General features: G+C 30.7%; 6 protein-coding genes, 1 non-coding gene and 1 pseudogene across 8 annotated transcripts; 4 read left to right on the forward strand and 4 right to left on the reverse strand. All coding sequences in view use genetic code 12, as the record gives it.

The window, feature by feature from the left end:
• Nucleotides 1-2,664: 2,664 nt before the first annotated feature.
• On the forward strand, nt 2,665-4,665 carry KNS1 (serine/threonine protein kinase; the record flags this gene model as incomplete). Its single annotated transcript, XM_717092.1, has 1 exon — nt 2,665-4,665. One exon carries the CDS (start codon nt 2,665-2,667, stop codon nt 4,663-4,665), a length of 2,001 nt encoding a protein of 666 aa, XP_722185.1.
• Nucleotides 4,666-6,200: 1,535 nt separating this feature from the next.
• HSP70 (Hsp70 family chaperone) lies at nt 6,201-8,171 on the forward strand (the record flags this gene model as incomplete). Its single annotated transcript, XM_717093.2, has 1 exon — nt 6,201-8,171. One exon carries the CDS (start codon nt 6,201-6,203, stop codon nt 8,169-8,171), a length of 1,971 nt encoding a protein of 656 aa, XP_722186.1.
• Nucleotides 8,172-8,456: 285 nt separating this feature from the next.
• On the reverse strand, nt 8,457-10,571 carry CAALFM_C113490CA (uncharacterized protein; the record flags this gene model as incomplete). Its single annotated transcript, XM_717094.2, has 1 exon — nt 8,457-10,571. One exon carries the CDS (start codon nt 10,569-10,571, stop codon nt 8,457-8,459), a length of 2,115 nt encoding a protein of 704 aa, XP_722187.2.
• Nucleotides 10,572-10,898: 327 nt separating this feature from the next.
• On the reverse strand, nt 10,899-11,009 carry CAALFM_C113500CA. Its single transcript, XR_002086377.1, has one exon. It is a non-coding gene; the product is annotated as an uncharacterized ncRNA (small nucleolar RNA).
• A 527-nt stretch (nt 11,010-11,536) lies between these two features.
• Nucleotides 11,537-13,165, reverse strand: TGL99 (Tgl99p; the record flags this gene model as incomplete). Its single annotated transcript, XM_717095.2, has 1 exon — nt 11,537-13,165. The coding sequence occupies one exon, from the start codon at nt 13,163-13,165 to the stop codon at nt 11,537-11,539; it is 1,629 nt and encodes a 542-aa protein (XP_722188.2).
• Nucleotides 13,166-13,831: 666 nt separating this feature from the next.
• Nucleotides 13,832-14,647, reverse strand: MCU1 (Mcu1p; the record flags this gene model as incomplete). The annotated part of the gene is made up of 1 exon (XM_717096.2): nt 13,832-14,647. The coding sequence occupies one exon, from the start codon at nt 14,645-14,647 to the stop codon at nt 13,832-13,834; it is 816 nt and encodes a 271-aa protein (XP_722189.1).
• A 314-nt stretch (nt 14,648-14,961) lies between these two features.
• Nucleotides 14,962-16,519, forward strand: CAALFM_C113530WA (annotated as a pseudogene; the record flags this gene model as incomplete). The annotated part of the gene is made up of 1 exon: nt 14,962-16,519.
• Nucleotides 16,520-17,127: 608 nt separating this feature from the next.
• Nucleotides 17,128-18,882, forward strand: GUP1 (O-acyltransferase; the record flags this gene model as incomplete). Its single annotated transcript, XM_717098.2, has 1 exon — nt 17,128-18,882. One exon carries the CDS (start codon nt 17,128-17,130, stop codon nt 18,880-18,882), a length of 1,755 nt encoding a protein of 584 aa, XP_722191.1.
• Nucleotides 18,883-18,951: the final 69 nt, after the last annotated feature.

An 18,951-nucleotide genomic window follows, 5' to 3' on the forward strand; every position in this document is an offset into this window, starting at 1 on the left:
GAGATTGCGTCCTCCCAAATTCTCCCAGTTCTCCCAGTTCTCCCAGTTTTTAATGCATATATTTGTTGGTATCAACTTTGAAAAGTGATTAGCATTTAATAGAGTAATTATGTTGTTTGAAAGAAAATAGAGAGTTAAAGGTATAGAGTGGTTTGTTGTAGAGTTTGTTGGTGTCATTTTGTGAATGGCGGTGTTAATCGTTGGTGCGAATTTGCAGCCAATGCGCAAATTTGTGTTGCTCAAGACGCGCTAGCGAGGGCATATTTTGTGGGACCGAAAAAAAAACAAAGACAAAGAAATTCGAACTAAACAAGATGAAATATGTCTACCACAAAAATATAGGGCAGTGAATTAATAGAAATTAAAGCAAAAAAGGAAGAAAAGTTGGTAAGATAGATAGATGTGTTATGGTGACATATTTTGAGGAAAGACCTAAAATATTAGCATTAAAACTATTGTGAGTATAGTGTATGAAAGAAGTTTACAATATTTCAGATCTCCTCATTTTCTAATAACAAACAAATAAAGTGTCTCCGAATATTAACAAAGAATCCAAGAGTTGTTCAAATAAAAGCTGAAACTATTTCACTCTTCCCTCTTCTTCAACATACTCTTGTTGTTAACTTACTTTTATTATTGTTGACCCTTAACATATAAGAAAAAAAATAGAAGGGAAACAAACAAACGTTCCTTTTTTTCACCTTGTAATTACCCCCCCCTCCACTCTATCGTATAACTTTCAATTGAATTTTCCCACTCCACTTGTTCACTAAACAATGCACACCAAGTACAAGCACACGTTTTTTTTTTTTGCTTTCATTTTTTTTGGGTAAATTTCAAGAATTTCATTAAATTTTCAACAATAATATAATACATAGTTTAATCTTGTTTTAAATTTGTTTCTAATAAATAACCTACACATTCATGTAAAGAAATTAGACGATTATTCTTATATAAATTGAAATTTGAATAAAAAATATAAAGAAATGAGTAATAATTTAGTAGTAGTAGTTGAAGATGATGAGCAATAACAAAGAACAACAACGTGCGTGTGAAATAAAGAGGGAAGCAGTCGTGTAGAATGGTAGTAATAGTAGTGTTTATAAAAACAATTAAAAAGAAATGCCACTCCTCCAAAAAGATAGTTCTATTTTTCATCAAATTCTTGGGTTTAAAGAAATGATCAAATTTCAAAAAAAACGCAGACGGGATAAAATAATTACTGTCTCCCCAAGTATGATTGTAGTTAATTGGTTTACTAAACATCCACATACTAAGAATACTTACCAGCCCAGTTGTAATCTATTTTTTATATCTCGCAGTTGTGGTAATTGCTGTTGTCGCCCACCCTCACCCCCTTATCTCTATCTCTATCTCTCCATCTTAAAAATTTTTTTTTTTTCTCCTGCTTCCGTCGCGGAGGAATTTATTAAACTAGTTTTGTATAGTTTATTACTTACATTGACGTACAAATACTTTTGTCCCTTCTATTATTTTTATGATAATTTTAATTTAACGTTTTTTTAACACAAAATTACACTACCCACCTGCGCCTGTCCCACCAATTTTTACCACCACCACCACCACCCACCCACCGCTAATTCCACCGCCCACACAAACACACTGCATATTATGGAAAAAAAATTAATCAATCTACCCACCCTCTACTCCTCCTCCCATTTCATATAATGACCTACCGAAAAGGAATTCTCTTTTTTTTTTTTTCATTTCAAATAACTTCATTTCTTTTCTTTTTTAATTTCATCAATCAATCATTTTACTTTCTTCTACTACTACAACTACTATTACTCGAGAATATATTAATCTATATTAATAAGAATTGGAATTTATTATCACCACCAAACTTCAATCAATCAATCTTAGCAACAACAACCTTTTTTTTTCTTTTGAGATTTTTTTTATTTTTCTCCGGTTGTAATTGCTTCACCCCCTGCCTCCTCAATTTTTTTTATTTTTTAAAGAGAGTGTTTCATTTACTTTTCCTTGAACAAAACTTATCTATAACTTCCTTTCTTTCATATTGATATCAAGTGGTTATAAATTGATTGAATATATTCAATCTAATTTTTATTATTAGAAGAAGAGAATTACTCAGCCTTAATTACAGAAACAAATTAAACTGTGGGAGTCAAAACCGAAAAAAAAAAAACGATCCATTTTTCTGTTTGTTTGTCTTTTTGTTTCCCAATAATTTCCCAAAAATTTTTAATTTTTTAGTTAACAWTTTTTGTGTGCGTGTTGGTTGTGTACGACGCTAGAGTGTGTGTTGTCTTGCCTTTGTTAATTAATCTTGTGTGACATTAAACAACTTGTGGTTTTTATTTGGATATCACATTCTTAATCAACCAACGTGTTCTTCCAAAAAACGAGTTTACATCAACTCCTAATTACTACAACTCAACTAAACGACGTTATTAATTAATTGATAGCAGGTCTAATCAATTGTCACAACCTTCAGTTCCAACTATCAACTTCATTTATACCCTTAAAATATTTGTTATTTTCCTCCCCCTTTTTTTTTAAACTGGTGTCCAAATTCATCCTGTATTATTACTATTAATTTAAATCAAATTCTTACTTATACCATTTGTTAATACCTGATACCTCCCCATTTTCCCTCGCACCAAGAAACCCCAAATCACAATGATTAGTAATAGAAAGAGACCAAGAGTTTTAAGTACTGATGGACATTCGAGTGTTTCTAATGACACAGCTACAAATTCTACAAATCTATCAGATACACCTCCTTTTAGTCACCATCACCATCATCATCACAGTCAACAACTGCAACAACAACAACAACAACAAATGCCAATTTTATCTGATACTTCAACTGATTCAAGTAATTCAAGTTTCCCATTTTATAAACCATTACTTAAAAGTAGTAAAATTGAATCAAGTATGTTTACTAATCCATTTTTATCAATTCATGACAGGAATGGGATACAATTGCCTGAATATGGTGATGACGACGATAACGAAGAAGACGAGGAGGATGAAATTAGCGATAATGTCCTTGACAATGATGACGATGATAATTATGCAATAGAAGATGATGATGAAGAAGTGGATGAAGATGAAATAGTTGATATCGAAGACGATGATGACGATATTGAAGAAATTGATGGGTTTGATAATGATGATGACATTATATTCATTGAACAACGTCAGCTACCCAAGAGAAATAGTGATAGTTTATTATATGATACACAAGCATTGGAAGCTTATAATAAATTCAGGTCGAATAAGAATAATAATAACAAGAAAAAGCTACCTCCAGCTCGTATCAAAAAGCAACGAACTAATTCATTACCACAATTACCACAAGCCAAATGTATTTATAATAAATTACCCAATTATATTTTACAAGGACCTAAATTGGGTAATATACGGACCAATGTGATACCTCATCAATTGAATTTACCTCCATGTGTGGATGAAAGTGGGCATTATATTGTCAAACCAAATACATTATTTGCCAATAGATTTATTATTATTAAATTGTTGGGTCAAGGAACATTTGGTAAAGTTGTACAATGCTTTGATAAAGTTAAGAATGAACATGTTGCCATTAAAATAATTCGTAACATACAAAAATATCGTGACGCGGCCAAAATTGAATTGAGAGTGTTGTCTACACTAAAGAAATTTGATCCAGATAACACTAATCATTGTATTCATTTACGAGAATGTTTTGATTATCGTGGTCATATTTGTATTGTTACTGATTTACTCAAGATTTCATTATATGATTTTTTGGAAAATAATAAATATATTGGATTTCCAGGGAGTCAAATTCAATCAATAGCTAAACAATTGATACGAACAGTTTGCTTTTTACATGATTTAGGAATCATTCATACCGATTTAAAACCAGAAAATGTTTTACTTAAAGATGATAGTTATCATAAATTGAAAATAACTAGTCTGACAATGACTTCAGCTTATTTAGCCTTGAAAAATGATAAACGACCAGTGAAATTTCTGAAAATCTTGAGTTTAACCGATATTTATGTGATTGATTTTGGTAGTTCAATATTTGATAGTGAATATCATTCACTGGTGGTTTCAACTCGACATTATCGAGCCCCAGAAATCATTTTCAATTGTGGTTGGTCATTTGCTATTGATTTATGGTCTGTCGGGTGTATATTAGTGGAATTAATTATTGGTGAACCATTATTTAAAACTCATCATGATCAAGAACATTTGCATATGATTCAAAAAATATCGGGTGAAACTATTGATCGAAAAATGGTTTTAATGTGTAAAAAACAAGGTCATAAAGTTGGAGAATATTTTGATGATAATTGTCGATTAATTGAATTGGAAGAACCAAAATTCATTCAATCAGTGGCTCAATTGGATAGAATTGATAAATTTATTTCGAAAAGATTAGGAATTAATCTTGATTTGAATTTATCATTAGAAGAAAATTATGACCTTAATAGGGATAATCAAGAAGAAGATGATGATAAAGATGAGGAGGATGATTTTGATGAGAATAAGATTTTGTTTTATTATTATTTTGTTGATTTGTTACAAAGTTTATTGAAAATTAATCCACAAGAAAGAATTACTGCTGAAGAAGCAATGAATCATCCTTGGTTTGATTTAGGTACTATAGATGAAGGAATTGTGTGACACCCCATGTTTCCAAGCAAGCAACAATATTTGTTTTTTTTTTTTAATTTTTTTTTTGCCTTTTTTTTGAGTTGAATTGAATTGAATTGAGTTGAATTGAGTTTTGTTAAATTAAATTAAATTAATAGTTCAAGTTAGAGCTTTGACATTGTATAGGTGTTAAAAAAGAAAATTTTGTTAACAAGTGAAGTAATTACCTAGTATTTTTTTTTTTGGGGAATTGATTTCTCTACTAGATTGATTCTGTTAACAACCCAATTGGGTTCTCATAGTTAAATTGAATTTGAAAATACCATTTTGCAGGTCAATTGAAAAATTATTACGACATTAGACGAATAATTGATATAGATTTTGAAATGGTGTTAGATTGACGATTTTTGGCTGCAATGTTAATTTTATCCGAGTTAATTAAACGGATATGGAGAGAAATTCAAATGCTATTGATTATGTAATTTCGTAACGTTTGTTAGATATAGAAGTGTTTTCCTAGAACCAGGATGAGTGAGTTGACTTCAATTCAAGAGATTTAATAAACGTTCTCGATTATTCTACCTGATGGTGGAGGATCCGGAGTATTGTAGAATAAATTATTCAACAATCATCAAGAAATAAATAAGGGAAGAAAGAAATCAATGATAAACGATCAACCTATTTTTCCGGCTAATACGAAATCTTGTTAAATTATAGAAAGTTATAGAAGTTCCATTAAGTACATTACAGCAAGAATAAGAATAGTTTTGAGAGTTGTGAGGGTTTTGTGATACTTTTTGATATTTGGAGTTTGCTGACGATGATGATTGTGGTGGTTATGGTGGTGGTGTGGATAGGATTGACGTTCTATTGTATTCTATGCTATTTCCGTATTTAGACTTTTCTCTCTCTCGTTTCAGGGGGGGGGAAAGAAGGCGGGCGAGGACTAAAAAAAAAAGTTTATTCCCGAATGAAATTTTAGTCCTTTTCTTCTTCTTCTTCGCCACAACCAACTGTTTGGCAAAAAATGATTTGAACAAAACGAAAATTGATTATATTATTATCAATATCAATTATATTCTACACCCAACTTCTCTATGATTAGTAAACACCTTTGTTATGGGGTTCAAATTAGAAAAAAAAAAAGCAACCCCAAAACCCATGAGATGTAGTTTAATATATTCTAGTAGATTCTAGATACTTCTAACTAAAAAATTCTATCAAATTCTATAAGCTTCCATCACACAAATTAAAGAATAAGGTGAGCATATTATATGCAGTACATTTGCAACCCACACTCCATTAACTTTGCTCTTTCTAGTTTATTCCAATGAGGGGGGGGGAGAGGGCAAAGGAGTTTGAGTTGTTAAAGGAAATTTCGGAAAGAATATAAATATATCCTTAAATCACCTTTTCAACAATTTTCCAATTTTTCCAATTTATTTTATTTTATTYTATTCTATTCTATTCTATTTCTTCTTTACTTTTTCTTTAATCAATTCAATTAGAATTAATAGAATATATTTTTCCAATTAATAAAACACAATTAAACAAAAAATTAAATTATGTCTAAAGCTGTTGGTATTGATTTAGGTACAACCTATTCTTGTGTTGCTCATTTTGCCAATGATAGAGTTGAAATTATTGCTAATGATCAAGGTAATAGAACTACCCCTTCATTTGTTGCCTTCACTGATACTGAAAGATTGATTGGTGATGCTGCCAAGAATCAAGCTGCTATGAACCCAGCAAACACTGTTTTCGATGCTAAACGTTTAATTGGGAGAAAATTTGATGATCCAGAAGTTATAAATGATGCTAAACATTTCCCATTTAAAGTCATTGATAAAGCAGGTAAACCAGTGATTCAAGTTGAATATAAAGGTGAAACTAAAACATTTTCACCAGAAGAAATTTCTTCAATGGTTTTAACAAAAATGAAAGAAATTGCTGAAGGTTATTTGGGTTCTACTGTTAAAGATGCCGTTGTTACCGTTCCAGCTTATTTCAATGATTCTCAAAGACAAGCCACCAAAGATGCTGGTACTATTGCTGGTTTGAATGTTTTAAGAATTATTAATGAACCTACTGCTGCTGCCATTGCTTATGGTTTAGATAAAAAAGGTTCCAGAGGTGAACATAATGTTTTAATTTTCGATTTGGGTGGTGGTACTTTTGATGTTTCATTATTAGCCATTGATGAAGGTATTTTCGAAGTTAAAGCCACTGCTGGTGATACTCATTTGGGTGGTGAAGATTTTGATAACAGATTAGTCAACTTCTTTATTCAAGAATTCAAGAGAAAGAACAAGAAAGATATTTCCACCAACCAAAGAGCTTTAAGAAGATTAAGAACTGCTTGTGAAAGAGCCAAGAGAACTTTGTCTTCTTCTGCTCAAACCTCAATTGAAATTGATTCCTTATATGAAGGTATTGACTTCTACACTTCAATCACCAGAGCCAGATTTGAAGAATTGTGTGCTGACTTGTTCAGATCCACTTTAGATCCAGTTGGTAAAGTTTTAGCTGATGCCAAGATTGATAAATCCCAAGTTGAAGAAATTGTCTTGGTTGGTGGGTCCACCAGAATTCCAAAGATTCAAAAATTGGTTTCTGATTTCTTTAATGGTAAAGAATTGAATAAATCTATCAACCCTGATGAAGCTGTTGCTTATGGTGCTGCTGTTCAAGCTGCCATTTTAACTGGTGATACTTCTTCCAAGACTCAAGATATTTTGTTATTGGATGTTGCTCCATTGTCATTAGGTATTGAAACTGCTGGTGGTATCATGACCAAATTGATTCCAAGAAATTCTACTATTCCAACTAAAAAATCAGAAACTTTCTCCACTTATGCCGATAACCAACCAGGTGTTTTGATTCAAGTGTTTGAAGGTGAAAGAGCTAAAACTAAAGATAACAACTTGTTGGGTAAATTTGAATTATCTGGTATTCCACCAGCTCCAAGAGGCGTCCCTCAAATTGAAGTTACTTTCGATATTGATGCTAATGGTATCTTGAATGTTTCTGCTTTAGAAAAAGGTACTGGTAAAACTCAAAAGATTACTATCACCAACGATAAAGGTAGATTATCCAAAGAAGAAATTGATAAAATGGTTAGTGAAGCTGAAAAATTCAAAGAAGAAGATGAAAAGGAAGCTGCTAGAGTCCAAGCCAAGAATCAATTGGAATCTTATGCTTATTCATTGAAAAACACAATCAATGATGGTGAAATGAAAGATAAGATTGGTGCAGATGATAAAGAAAAATTAACTAAAGCCATTGATGAAACTATTTCTTGGTTAGATGCATCTCAAGCTGCTTCTACTGAAGAATACGAAGATAAACGTAAAGAATTAGAATCAGTTGCTAATCCAATCATTAGTGGTGCTTATGGTGCTGCCGGTGGCGCTCCAGGTGGTGCAGGCGGATTCCCAGGTGCTGGTGGCTTCCCAGGTGGTGCCCCAGGTGCCGGTGGTCCAGGTGGTGCTACTGGTGGTGAATCAAGTGGACCAACTGTTGAAGAAGTTGATTAAATGAGGAAGAAATAGGTAATTTACTGTGGAGTTGGTTTTTTAGTTTAATTTTAAAAGGTTTTTATTTTAGTTTTTATTTCTTTTGATTCTTTGCTTTTGTAAGTAAGTAAGTAAAGATCAACAAAAAAGAAAGAAGCACAATATTTAGAACAATTTTTTATTTATGGGGGGTTGTTTTATTAGTATTGTTGTTAATTGTATTTAGCTATTTAGTTTTTGTTCATAAAAATATATTTTGAAATTTATTTTTAAATCATATAATATATTACTTCTAACTACTGCTCTTTATTTAATTTCATTAATTATACATAATGAACAAGTAATCAACCAAATACTAACAAGTATAATCCCAATTTTTTTATTAATTTGCCAATCATGTTTAGGGACAATATACATTAAAAAACATAAAGTTGCAAACAATGATAAACAAATAATAATCAACGTATTTGTCAACTTCATTTCAAGTTTCTTATCATTACCGTCTCTAATTATCATCCCACTTAATCCTGATGAACAAATAGCTAATAATGGACCACCAAAACAAGCAGTGAATGCCATTATAGGTTTCCCCATCATGGCAATAGTATAATTTGATATAAAATCGCCAATTGAATTCCCCAAGGCGAAAATCGTTAATCCTAAAATATCTTCACTTAATTGATAAATTATTGAAATAATATGTAAAATATTGATGATTTCATCAGATATTAACGATATCCAACAAATTGATAATATGAATCCAGAAATCGCCATACAAATATTGATAATTTTAATACGAGATATAAATATCGATGATGAAGAAGAAGACTGATGGTGGTGATAATATTTGGGATAATAAATATTGATGGTGATTAATAATGCACTAGCTATTAATAATGATAAAAATATTAACATGGGTTTTGATGATGATATTTTACCAAATAAACTAGATATTAAAAATAATGTTGCTGGGAATGTTTGTACGAGTAATAATTTTTTATCTTGTAAATAATCAAATGAACTACCCATGGGTGTAGTAGTTGTTCCTGTTGAATCACTATTATTGTTATTATTGTTATTACTATTGTTATAGGTTAGGTTATGAATATCATTCATTATGGTGTTTATGATATTTTCATCTCTAATTGGTGTTGTTAATCTTAATGAAAATTGAATTGGTAAACTAATAATAAAATAAATTTTTTCATATAGGGAAAATTCTGGCCATTGATTTAGTTGTGGTAATAATAAATATAGTAAATCATTTGTCTTCAAATTTAATATGGGATGATCGTTAGTAGGAGTAGGAGTTAAAGTGGGAATAGCTGTTGGAAGAACTTCATTTTCTGTACTGGAAATTAATTGTCTATTTGAATTCAATTGAATTGTCCCCTTGATTTTAGAATGTTGATGTAAATCATTAATTAACATTTTCAATCCAAAATTACCTCCCACAGATGTTGCAGTTGCAGCACCACCAGCGGTACTACTATTACCATTAGCTAACTCAAATTGTAAATTATCAACTTCATCATTAATTTGTTGTAAATCCAAATCATCTATAGTTGGCAATGAAGCAATTGAATCAAGATAAATTTCATCAACACTGGCATTATCGTTGTTTATACCATCATTTTCATCACTATATTGACCTCTTGATCTTTGTTCTCTTAACAATCTATTAATTCTAGTTTTCTTTTGTGAATGAGAATAGATTGCGATACCAACATAAATGATATAACAACTCACCAATAATATACAAATTATTGATGTCAATTCACCAATAATAAGTGAAATCACCACCAATGCAAACACCATAATATACATCATACAATCTCTAATAAATAAATTTTTCGGCACATTAAATGGTTCAATTATAGCAATTGTTCCAACAACAACCGTCATAATAAATAAACTAGCACCAATTAATTCCGCAATGGCAAGATTTAAAGAATTTGATCCAATGGCATGATAAGTCCCAAATACATCAGGTGAACTATTCCCAAATGCTAATAATGTTAATCCTGCTAAAGTGTCGGGTAATTTTAAAAATTGAGATATAGTATATAAATTAGGACATAAATATTCTGATGCAGTTATACCCACTGATATAAAGCAAAGTATTAAACAAATAGTCAATGGTAAAATTGAAAGTGTTTGTATAAGGAACGGTGATGACGGATTATGAAGGAATGATAATCGACAGTAATATAATTTATAATAATTGATTAATCCAGTGGATTGACAATTGTTGTCGTTGATGAATTGACATTGTTGTGATAATGGTTGATTTATCACCAATGAACAATCTGAACTGTTTGTTTGTAATACCAGAAATGACGTATTGGTGGAGGGATTAAATGCTAATGCTGTTGTTGATATCCATAGAAGAAGAAACGGGAAAATATAAAACAGTCTCATAGTATGTGGGACATCGGTTATGGCAGTTAATACTGTTCATAGACGGTATAAAATTGGACTTCTTTATTTTTTTTTTTTTTTGGTTACAGATCTCTGGCTCTGTATTCCATACTGTGCCAAATTTTAACCATACGTGTCAAACATAACTGGGCCCCATTACAGTCATCGTGTAGAGAATAATCTTAAATAAATTTCTTTATTATCGTTCAATTAGAGAAGTTCATTTATCATCTACAAAAGTCCGCTGTCATGGGTCTCTTTTTTCCAGAAAAGACACACTCCAACAACATGAAGAGAAAGAGTAAGATACTCTTACTAAAACAACTAAAATGTACCGCTGATCATTGCACCATCCCCCATACGGGCACACGAAGGTAAACCCTTAGAAATAAATAAAAAAATTTATTCAACAGATGAGATGCTGCACCCAAGATCAATGGCAAATAAATTATTCTCCAGTCCACCAAAAAAAAAATAAAAAGAAAAAAGGAAAAAAAAAACCTCTTTTAATTTTATTACAACAATATCCCAATGGTCATGGGTCAAGAACGCCCAAATTAATTCGGGTTCAACCTCAAAGGAATGCTTTAACGTTGCTAATGGCTGTGAATTTTGCGTTAAAGAAGAAGAAGAAGAAGAAGAAGAAGAAAAGAAAGAGAGGAAAATTTTTTTTCAGAAGAAATTGATCGCTCTCTCTTTTATAGTTGGGTGATATTGGCTATTGGACACGACTTTGTAATTACATCTTTCATTAGGGTTTTGACAACAATTGGATAGATACAACTCTTTATAAATAGGTCATGTCAACAGTTAGAGTAAGAGCAAGAAGAAAGTAGTAATAATAGATGTTTAATCTCCTTATTAATGCTAATATCTATTGACTATAGATGTATATATGTGAACAAAAGTCTAACCCCCCYCCCCCCCCCACTAATCTATATATTCATGACAGCACTCTATTTATTTCATGAGCGGAATTTCATTTCATTGGCATTATTCATATCTAGCAGGACATCATCCAAATCTAAAGCATTTTCATGTAACTGTAAATTCTTACTATTCAATTGATGACGATCATTATCTTCAATCAACAATTCTGAATCTCGGTTATTACTACCATTAATATTATAACCAAAAGAGAATTCCAGTTTTTCTAATCTTTCAAGTACGGGTTTGAATACATCTTGATAAACGTTTTCACCCCATAAAGTATCCATATGTTCATAACCTGGACATAAAACTAATTCCAATTTATCTTGCATTTTATGATTATTATCAACAATCAAGTTTTTTGTTTTATTAATATCGACCAAAATATCATTGTCACCATAAAATAATACCATAGGCACATCTAAATGATCAGCTATGGGGAATGGTGCTACTCTATTGCCCTTTTGTTTCAGTTTATGAGATAAACATGATAATTTAGTGATTCCATAACAACAAGTTTCCTCAAACATTTGAAATCGCCCTGCCTTTATTATTTGAAACCAATGTAATAATGATTTCACTGATGAATTTGAAAACATGTGAGGATAACCAATTTCCTTTTGTGACTGCGAAATATTAGCTCCCGTCCAACCAAATAATAATTGTAAAGATTTATCGACAACTTTTTCATATAATGAAGGACCAAAAATAGTATACCAAAATGATACTGATGGCATAATCGCTCTTCTGCCAAATAAACTAAATAAAAAAGAATTATCATTAGCTGCTTGATTAACAAGTAATTTAAATATTGGATGATTTAAATTTTGGGGGATAATTGCTGGTGATAATCCAATAAACATTTTGATATGTGAATTCAATTGTGGATATAAACTTAAACTAGCAAAAAATTGTGAACAACCTTGAGAAAATCCAATATAAATTATTTGTAAATCTGAATTTGTTAAAGTTGAAGTTGAAGATGATAATACTGTTGGTGATCCAGTATGGTTATTGTTGTTGTTGTTGCTTGTATTGTTATTGATGTGGTGATAATAATTCTTAATATATGTTAAACTATCAGGGATATCATAATATGAATATTCATCTAATGAAAAATCCCAAAATTTGGGGTCTGAAGCAGATAATTTCAAATGTTTTCTAGAATATTTATTGCCTCGATTATTCCCTAACCAAACTTCATAACCTAAATCCACTAACAAATAAGGTAATGTTTTATATTTATTAGTACCCAAAACAAATAATTCTGAATTTGTCATTAATCCATGATGAAAATAAGCAATTTTGGAAAGATTAGCAGTACTTGAAATATGACGATGATGATGACTGTAAGAGTTGTTTTGAATTTTCTCTAATTTATGAATAACTAATAAATATCCATCTCTAGTAGTGACCACATGTTCTCTAATTTTGTAACCATGTGTTTCAACAATTTCATTAATATCTTTGGCATTAACTAATCTGGTTTTAAGATGATTATTGTCTGGTTGATTTGATGAAGATTTGGAAATTGGAACATCACCAGTTGTTATAAATGAATCAACTCCTAATAAACTAGATATATATAGGAAAACTATTTTCAGTATTAATAAGGATACATTGAATAATGTTGATATTAGAGATATTTCTTCATGAACTGGCATAATAATTGAGTTTGGGGTTGTTGTTGTTCAAGGATCTTGTTTGTGGTTGAAGAAAAACAAACAACAAACGACAAACAAACAAACAAACAATTTCTCAATGGTGGCAGCCAAAATATTGACAATCGTTTTCTTTATTTTTTATGTCGTTGCTTGTGCTGCGTCGTTTAGACGCGCACGCGACTAATAGTTTCCTCGATTGATAATCTCCCCCCTCCCTCCACCACCACCACCACCACAACTTTCCATTTGTCTGCCCAACTCATACAACTCATACAAACAAATTCAAAAGATACAACCGACACTAATACAACTTAACTCACAATTAACAGCACCAAATGACCAGCCAAACTCAATCTTACTGTTTTTTTGGTACATCATATCCCCATAAAAGTTTGCTACTATGTTACTGCAAAACTGAGAGTATTTCAATATTGAAAAAACTTCCCCTTCTAGAACCAATTTGAAGCCTTCTGCAATGGTAACCTAATAGTTATACTGGTAACTCATTGGCACCACTTTCATACTCGTTACTCCACTTGTTTCTCAAGAGCTAAGAATCTAATAGCCTTCATTTCAAAAGAACAAGGCTAGCTGCTCTTGTTGTCATGTCATTTCATTACAACATTCTATGTACAGATGTCTATAAAATTAAATACTCAGAAGGTTTTAAAAAATTCCAAACCATTTCTTCTTTGGTTTATCAGCTGTGATGTTCGTTGCTTCTTGTTGATTATGCAATTCCTTAACATCAATCTCTTCTTCTTTTAATACTGATTGAGCAAATTTTTTATGATAATCCAATTCTTTCAACATTTTTTCTTCTTGTTCTTGTTGAATTCTTTGAGCTTCTAAAACATGTCTTTCACTAGGTCTATTTAAATTATAATTAGTTTCACTAGTTTTCCTAATATCTTCAGGAATATATTGAGCATCTCTAACATTTCTAACCACAATCCCACTATCTCTTGGATGATATAAATCATCATATTCTTGTTCATTTAATCCACCCATTAATTTTTCTTTTAATTTTAATTGAGCTCGATAAAAATCACTGAAAACATTTTCTCTACCATCATTCCAACGATGGAAAAAAACTCCATAAACAATAACACTACCAATTATAAAAGTTCCAAAATATCGATTACCTATATCTAATCGTTTATTAGTATCGACTCGACGTAATACTTTATATTGTCCTGGGTATAAATCAGATTGTGGTCTAGCAGTATAATTTAATCTTTCCATGGTTTCATTGACTTTTTGATATTGGGTAGGACTTTTAGGTAATGATGAAAATCCACTTGGTTCTTGGCCTGGTAATTTGAATTCTGATGGATATCCTCCAGGTGGTCTAGTATCATTAGGATCATATGGATTATAAGGGGCCTTTGGTGGTGTCCATCCTTTGGGATTGGGTCTTCTTGTGAATTCCTTATTATCAGGGTTATCATTATTATTACTATTGTCTTTATTAGTTGTCATTGGTGAATTAGTAATTGATTTCTATTGAATAGTTTGGCTTCTTCTAATAGTGAAAATCTGTATGGGAGATGACTGACTGAGAGAGATAGATCACAATAAGTTTTACTCATTGTTCTTCGCTGTGAGAGTAAAATAATGAACATTTCTACACGACAATTTTACCAGAAATCTTCTGATGTTGGCCAATGACGAACAATGAAAATGTTTTCTTCTTTATGATACTTCTTTAATTTTTTAGATATTTTGGAAGGTTCAAGAGGTAAGTTTGGGAACAGCCTACGTTAAAGTATTTGCAGCTGATAGGACAAGAATTAATGTTCATCATATCATGGCTTTTCGCCATTTACACATTTTTGAAGCAACGTTATTGATTCTTGGAACGATACTCCAGTAATTAATACATTTGCTACTAAATCATTGAAAAATTCTGATGAAAGTTGTGCCTTTTATATTGTTAAATCTGGAGATGATTGTGATTCGATCGCTACTTCACATGGTATAAGTGTTGCTGATTTGGTTGATTTTAATAATAATGGTCATTCTTATAATTGGGAGGGTTGTGATAAACTTGCTATAGGTCAAGGGTTATGTTTATCAGAAGGTACTCCTCCAAAACCTGAATGTGGTCCTTATGCACCTGGTGATTGGAAAACTCCTCCTGAATGTCCAAATAAAGCTTGTTGTAGTAAATGAGGCTACTGTGGACTTACTTCTGATTTTTGTGAGAAAAGCACTGGATGTTTTTCTAATTGTGGTTATGGTAATATACCTTCTAGAAAACCATCAAATTTCAAAAGAGTTGCATATTGGTTAGATAATGATAATGGATTGTATTATCCTATTGAAAAAATTGCTTCATATGATTTAGTTCATTATTCATTTGCAACTATAAATGAAGATATGACTATTTCGGTTGGTTCTAATTTTAGAAAGTTTTTAAATATTAATGCAAAGAAAATAATTGCATTTGGTGGATGGGATTTTTCTACTTCATCATCTACTTATAATTTATTTAGAACCGCAATTTCAAGTGGTAGAGAACAATTTGCCACTAACTTGGTTGAATTTATGGATGATTACGATTTAGATGGCTTTCATTTTGATTGGGAATATCCTGGACAAATAGATATACCTGGTATACCTGTTGGGTCTAACGATGATGGTGAAAATTATAATGAATTATTTAAATTGTTAGCTAAAAAAGCACCCAAAAAGTTAAAATCTATAGCATTACCAGCATCTTATTGGTATTTAAAAGGATATCCATTAAGTGATTTAGAAAAGAATATGGATTATTTTGTTTTAATGAATTATGATTATGTTGGACAATGGGATTATGGAAAACCAAATATGGGTTTAGGATGTCATAATGATAGACTGATAACGGAGGAATCTATCAAAATGATACAGAAATCTGGTATTGACACTACTAAAGTATATGGTGGTTTAGCAAATTATGGTAGATCTTTTAAATTAAAAGATAAAAAGTGTAAGTCTTATAATTGTCCGTTTGATGGGCCATCTTCACCTGTTCCTGGTGGATCTATAACTACTACTCCTGGTTTCTTATCAATAGCTGAATTAAACGATATTAAGTTTAGTGAAACTCATTTTAATTCTACATCAAAGTGTTCTCATGGTGTTTTTGGTGACAATAATGAATATTGGGTTGCATGGATGGATGAATTGGTTATCAAAGATACTGAAGATTGGTTTAAAAATGAAATGAATTTAGGAGGATCTGCTCTTTGGTTAGAAAATTATAAAACTGAGAATGAAGAAAAGTATGGTAATCTAGAATGCGATATGGATATAGAAGATCTTACTATAACTTGTAAATATATTCCAATAAGTAATAGAAGATGGTTTTAAAATTGAGGGATTTTCAGATACTTTGTTTGTACCAAGAATTAGATAAGCGGGCCTATCACAGGTATGAGCTATCTATGTTAATGGGAATTTTGGTAAACTGGGCAACGAAACGTCAAAAGATTATAATACATAGCTCAGCAACATGTGAAATGCTTGCTTTGAATTATTCTGTATTAGAGGCATTTGATTTGAGAAATATTATTCAAGATATTGGATTGAAAGTAAGAAAAAAACATCCATATTAAATACTACATAGTTTTATTCTGTTTTAATAAACTTTCTTTTTTTATGTTTAGAATATTTTGTATTGTATCTTTTGTACTTTATGTACTGAGACATACCATCTATTGTTAAAGATATATATTGCTATTGTAAATCCTGTGACTTCTGAATTAACATTTGGTACGGTTTGAAGCAACTATGAACACTTTGTTGATAGTAATGAAAAAAAAAAAAACTTCTTCTCACTCAATTTTCATTCTTTTACTCCCCACCTTTGAAAAACAATCAAATCAACAAACAGCTTATTTACTTCAATCACCAATCAACTGACTAACTATACACCAAACAGTATAGAATAAAACTTCAGAATTCCCTTCTACTAGATAATGAATTATCTATCTCAATTAGGGAAATTGTTTTCTTTAGAAACATTGGATACTCGATTAAACCCAACCACTAATCCAATTAAACGACAATCAATTATCAAAAAAGCTAATCCTACTTCAAGATGGTCAACTTTAGAATTTAAAATATATTTAACCATTCTTATTATTGTGGTACCATTAATGATTAAAGCTGCTATGGAATCATCTAATGAAACTAATCCAAATTATCCACGATTTCAACATTTATTAAGTGATGGATGGATTTTGGGACGTAAAGTTGATAATTCTGATCAACAATATCGATTTTTCAGAAACAATTTCCCATTATTATGTGGATTAATATTTATTCATGTTACATTGAGGAAATTGATTAATACATTTATAATCATACCGAATGGCAGGTACAATAATAATTTTAAACGAACTTATTTTGATTTAATATTTGGAATTATATTTCTTATTGGAGCTCATGGAATAAATGTTTTTAAAATTCTGTTTCATTTATTTATAAATTATTTAATTGGGAAATATATTAAAAATTATAAATTGGCTATTTGGTGTACTTGGATATATGGGATTTTTTCATTATTTTTCAATGAATGGTTTGGTGATTCAAGTTTTGGCTTATCAATTTTTGTCAACGGAAGTGGTTATTATACTGGGATTATACCTCGTTGGGATGTATTCTATAATTTCACTTTATTAAGAATGCTTTCATTTAATTTAGATTATATTGAACGAGAAAGGAAACTTGGTAATAATGACGGACAACTCAATCTTAACAAACAAGAAAACATTAATGGAGCTGATAATCCTCCAACACTACTTAATTTAGATGATCGTCAAAGATTATCAGCTCCATTACCATTGGATGATTATAATGTGTCAAATTATATCGCTTATATTTCCTATACTCCATTATTTATAGCTGGTCCTATTATTACATTTAATGATTATGTATATCAATCCAATTACCAACAATCTTCAACAACACAAAATTATCAACGAATTTTCATGTATGCCATTAGATTTCTATTTTGTTTATTAGTGATGGAATTTTTATTACATTTCATGTATGTTGTTGCTGTATCTAAAACAAAAGCTTGGGATGGTGATACACCATTTCAAATATCAATGTTGGGGATGTTTAATTTAAATCTTATTTGGTTGAAATTATTAATTCCTTGGAGATTATTTCGATTATGGGCATTATTAGATGGTATTGATCCACCAGAAAATATGATTCGTTGTATGGATAATAATTTTTCGGCATTAGCATTTTGGAGAGCTTGGCATCGATCTTATAATCGTTGGGTTATTAGATATATTTATATTCCTATGGGTGGTAGTGGCACGGGGAAATATAGAATCATCAACAGTTTATTAGTGTTCAGTTTTGTTGCTATTTGGCATGATATTGAATTGAAATTATTAATGTGGGGGTGGTTAGTGGTAATTTTTTTGATTCCAGAAATTCTGGCAACATTGATATTTTCAAAATATAATAAGAATTGGTGGTATAGATATTTATGTGGAATTGGTGCTGTAATTAATATTTGGATGATGATGATTGCTAATTTGGTAGGGTTTTGTTTAGGTACTGATGGAATGTGGAAATTATTACATGATTTATTCCAAACTTTTGAAGGTGGAAGATTTTTCATAATTTCTTCAATTTGTTTATTTGTTGGGGCACAAATTATGTTTGAATTAAGAGAATCAGAATTAAGAAGAGCCATTGATGTAAGGTGTTAAAAAGAGATTATGGTACAATTAATGAATGAATATCAAAAAAAGAAAAATAAGAAAAACTATTACTATTAT

The sequence above is a fragment of the Candida albicans genome, chromosome 1 (genome assembly GCF_000182965.3).
Source record: "Candida albicans SC5314 chromosome 1, complete sequence".
NCBI classification, from domain to species: Eukaryota; Fungi; Ascomycota; class Pichiomycetes; order Serinales; family Debaryomycetaceae; genus Candida; species Candida albicans.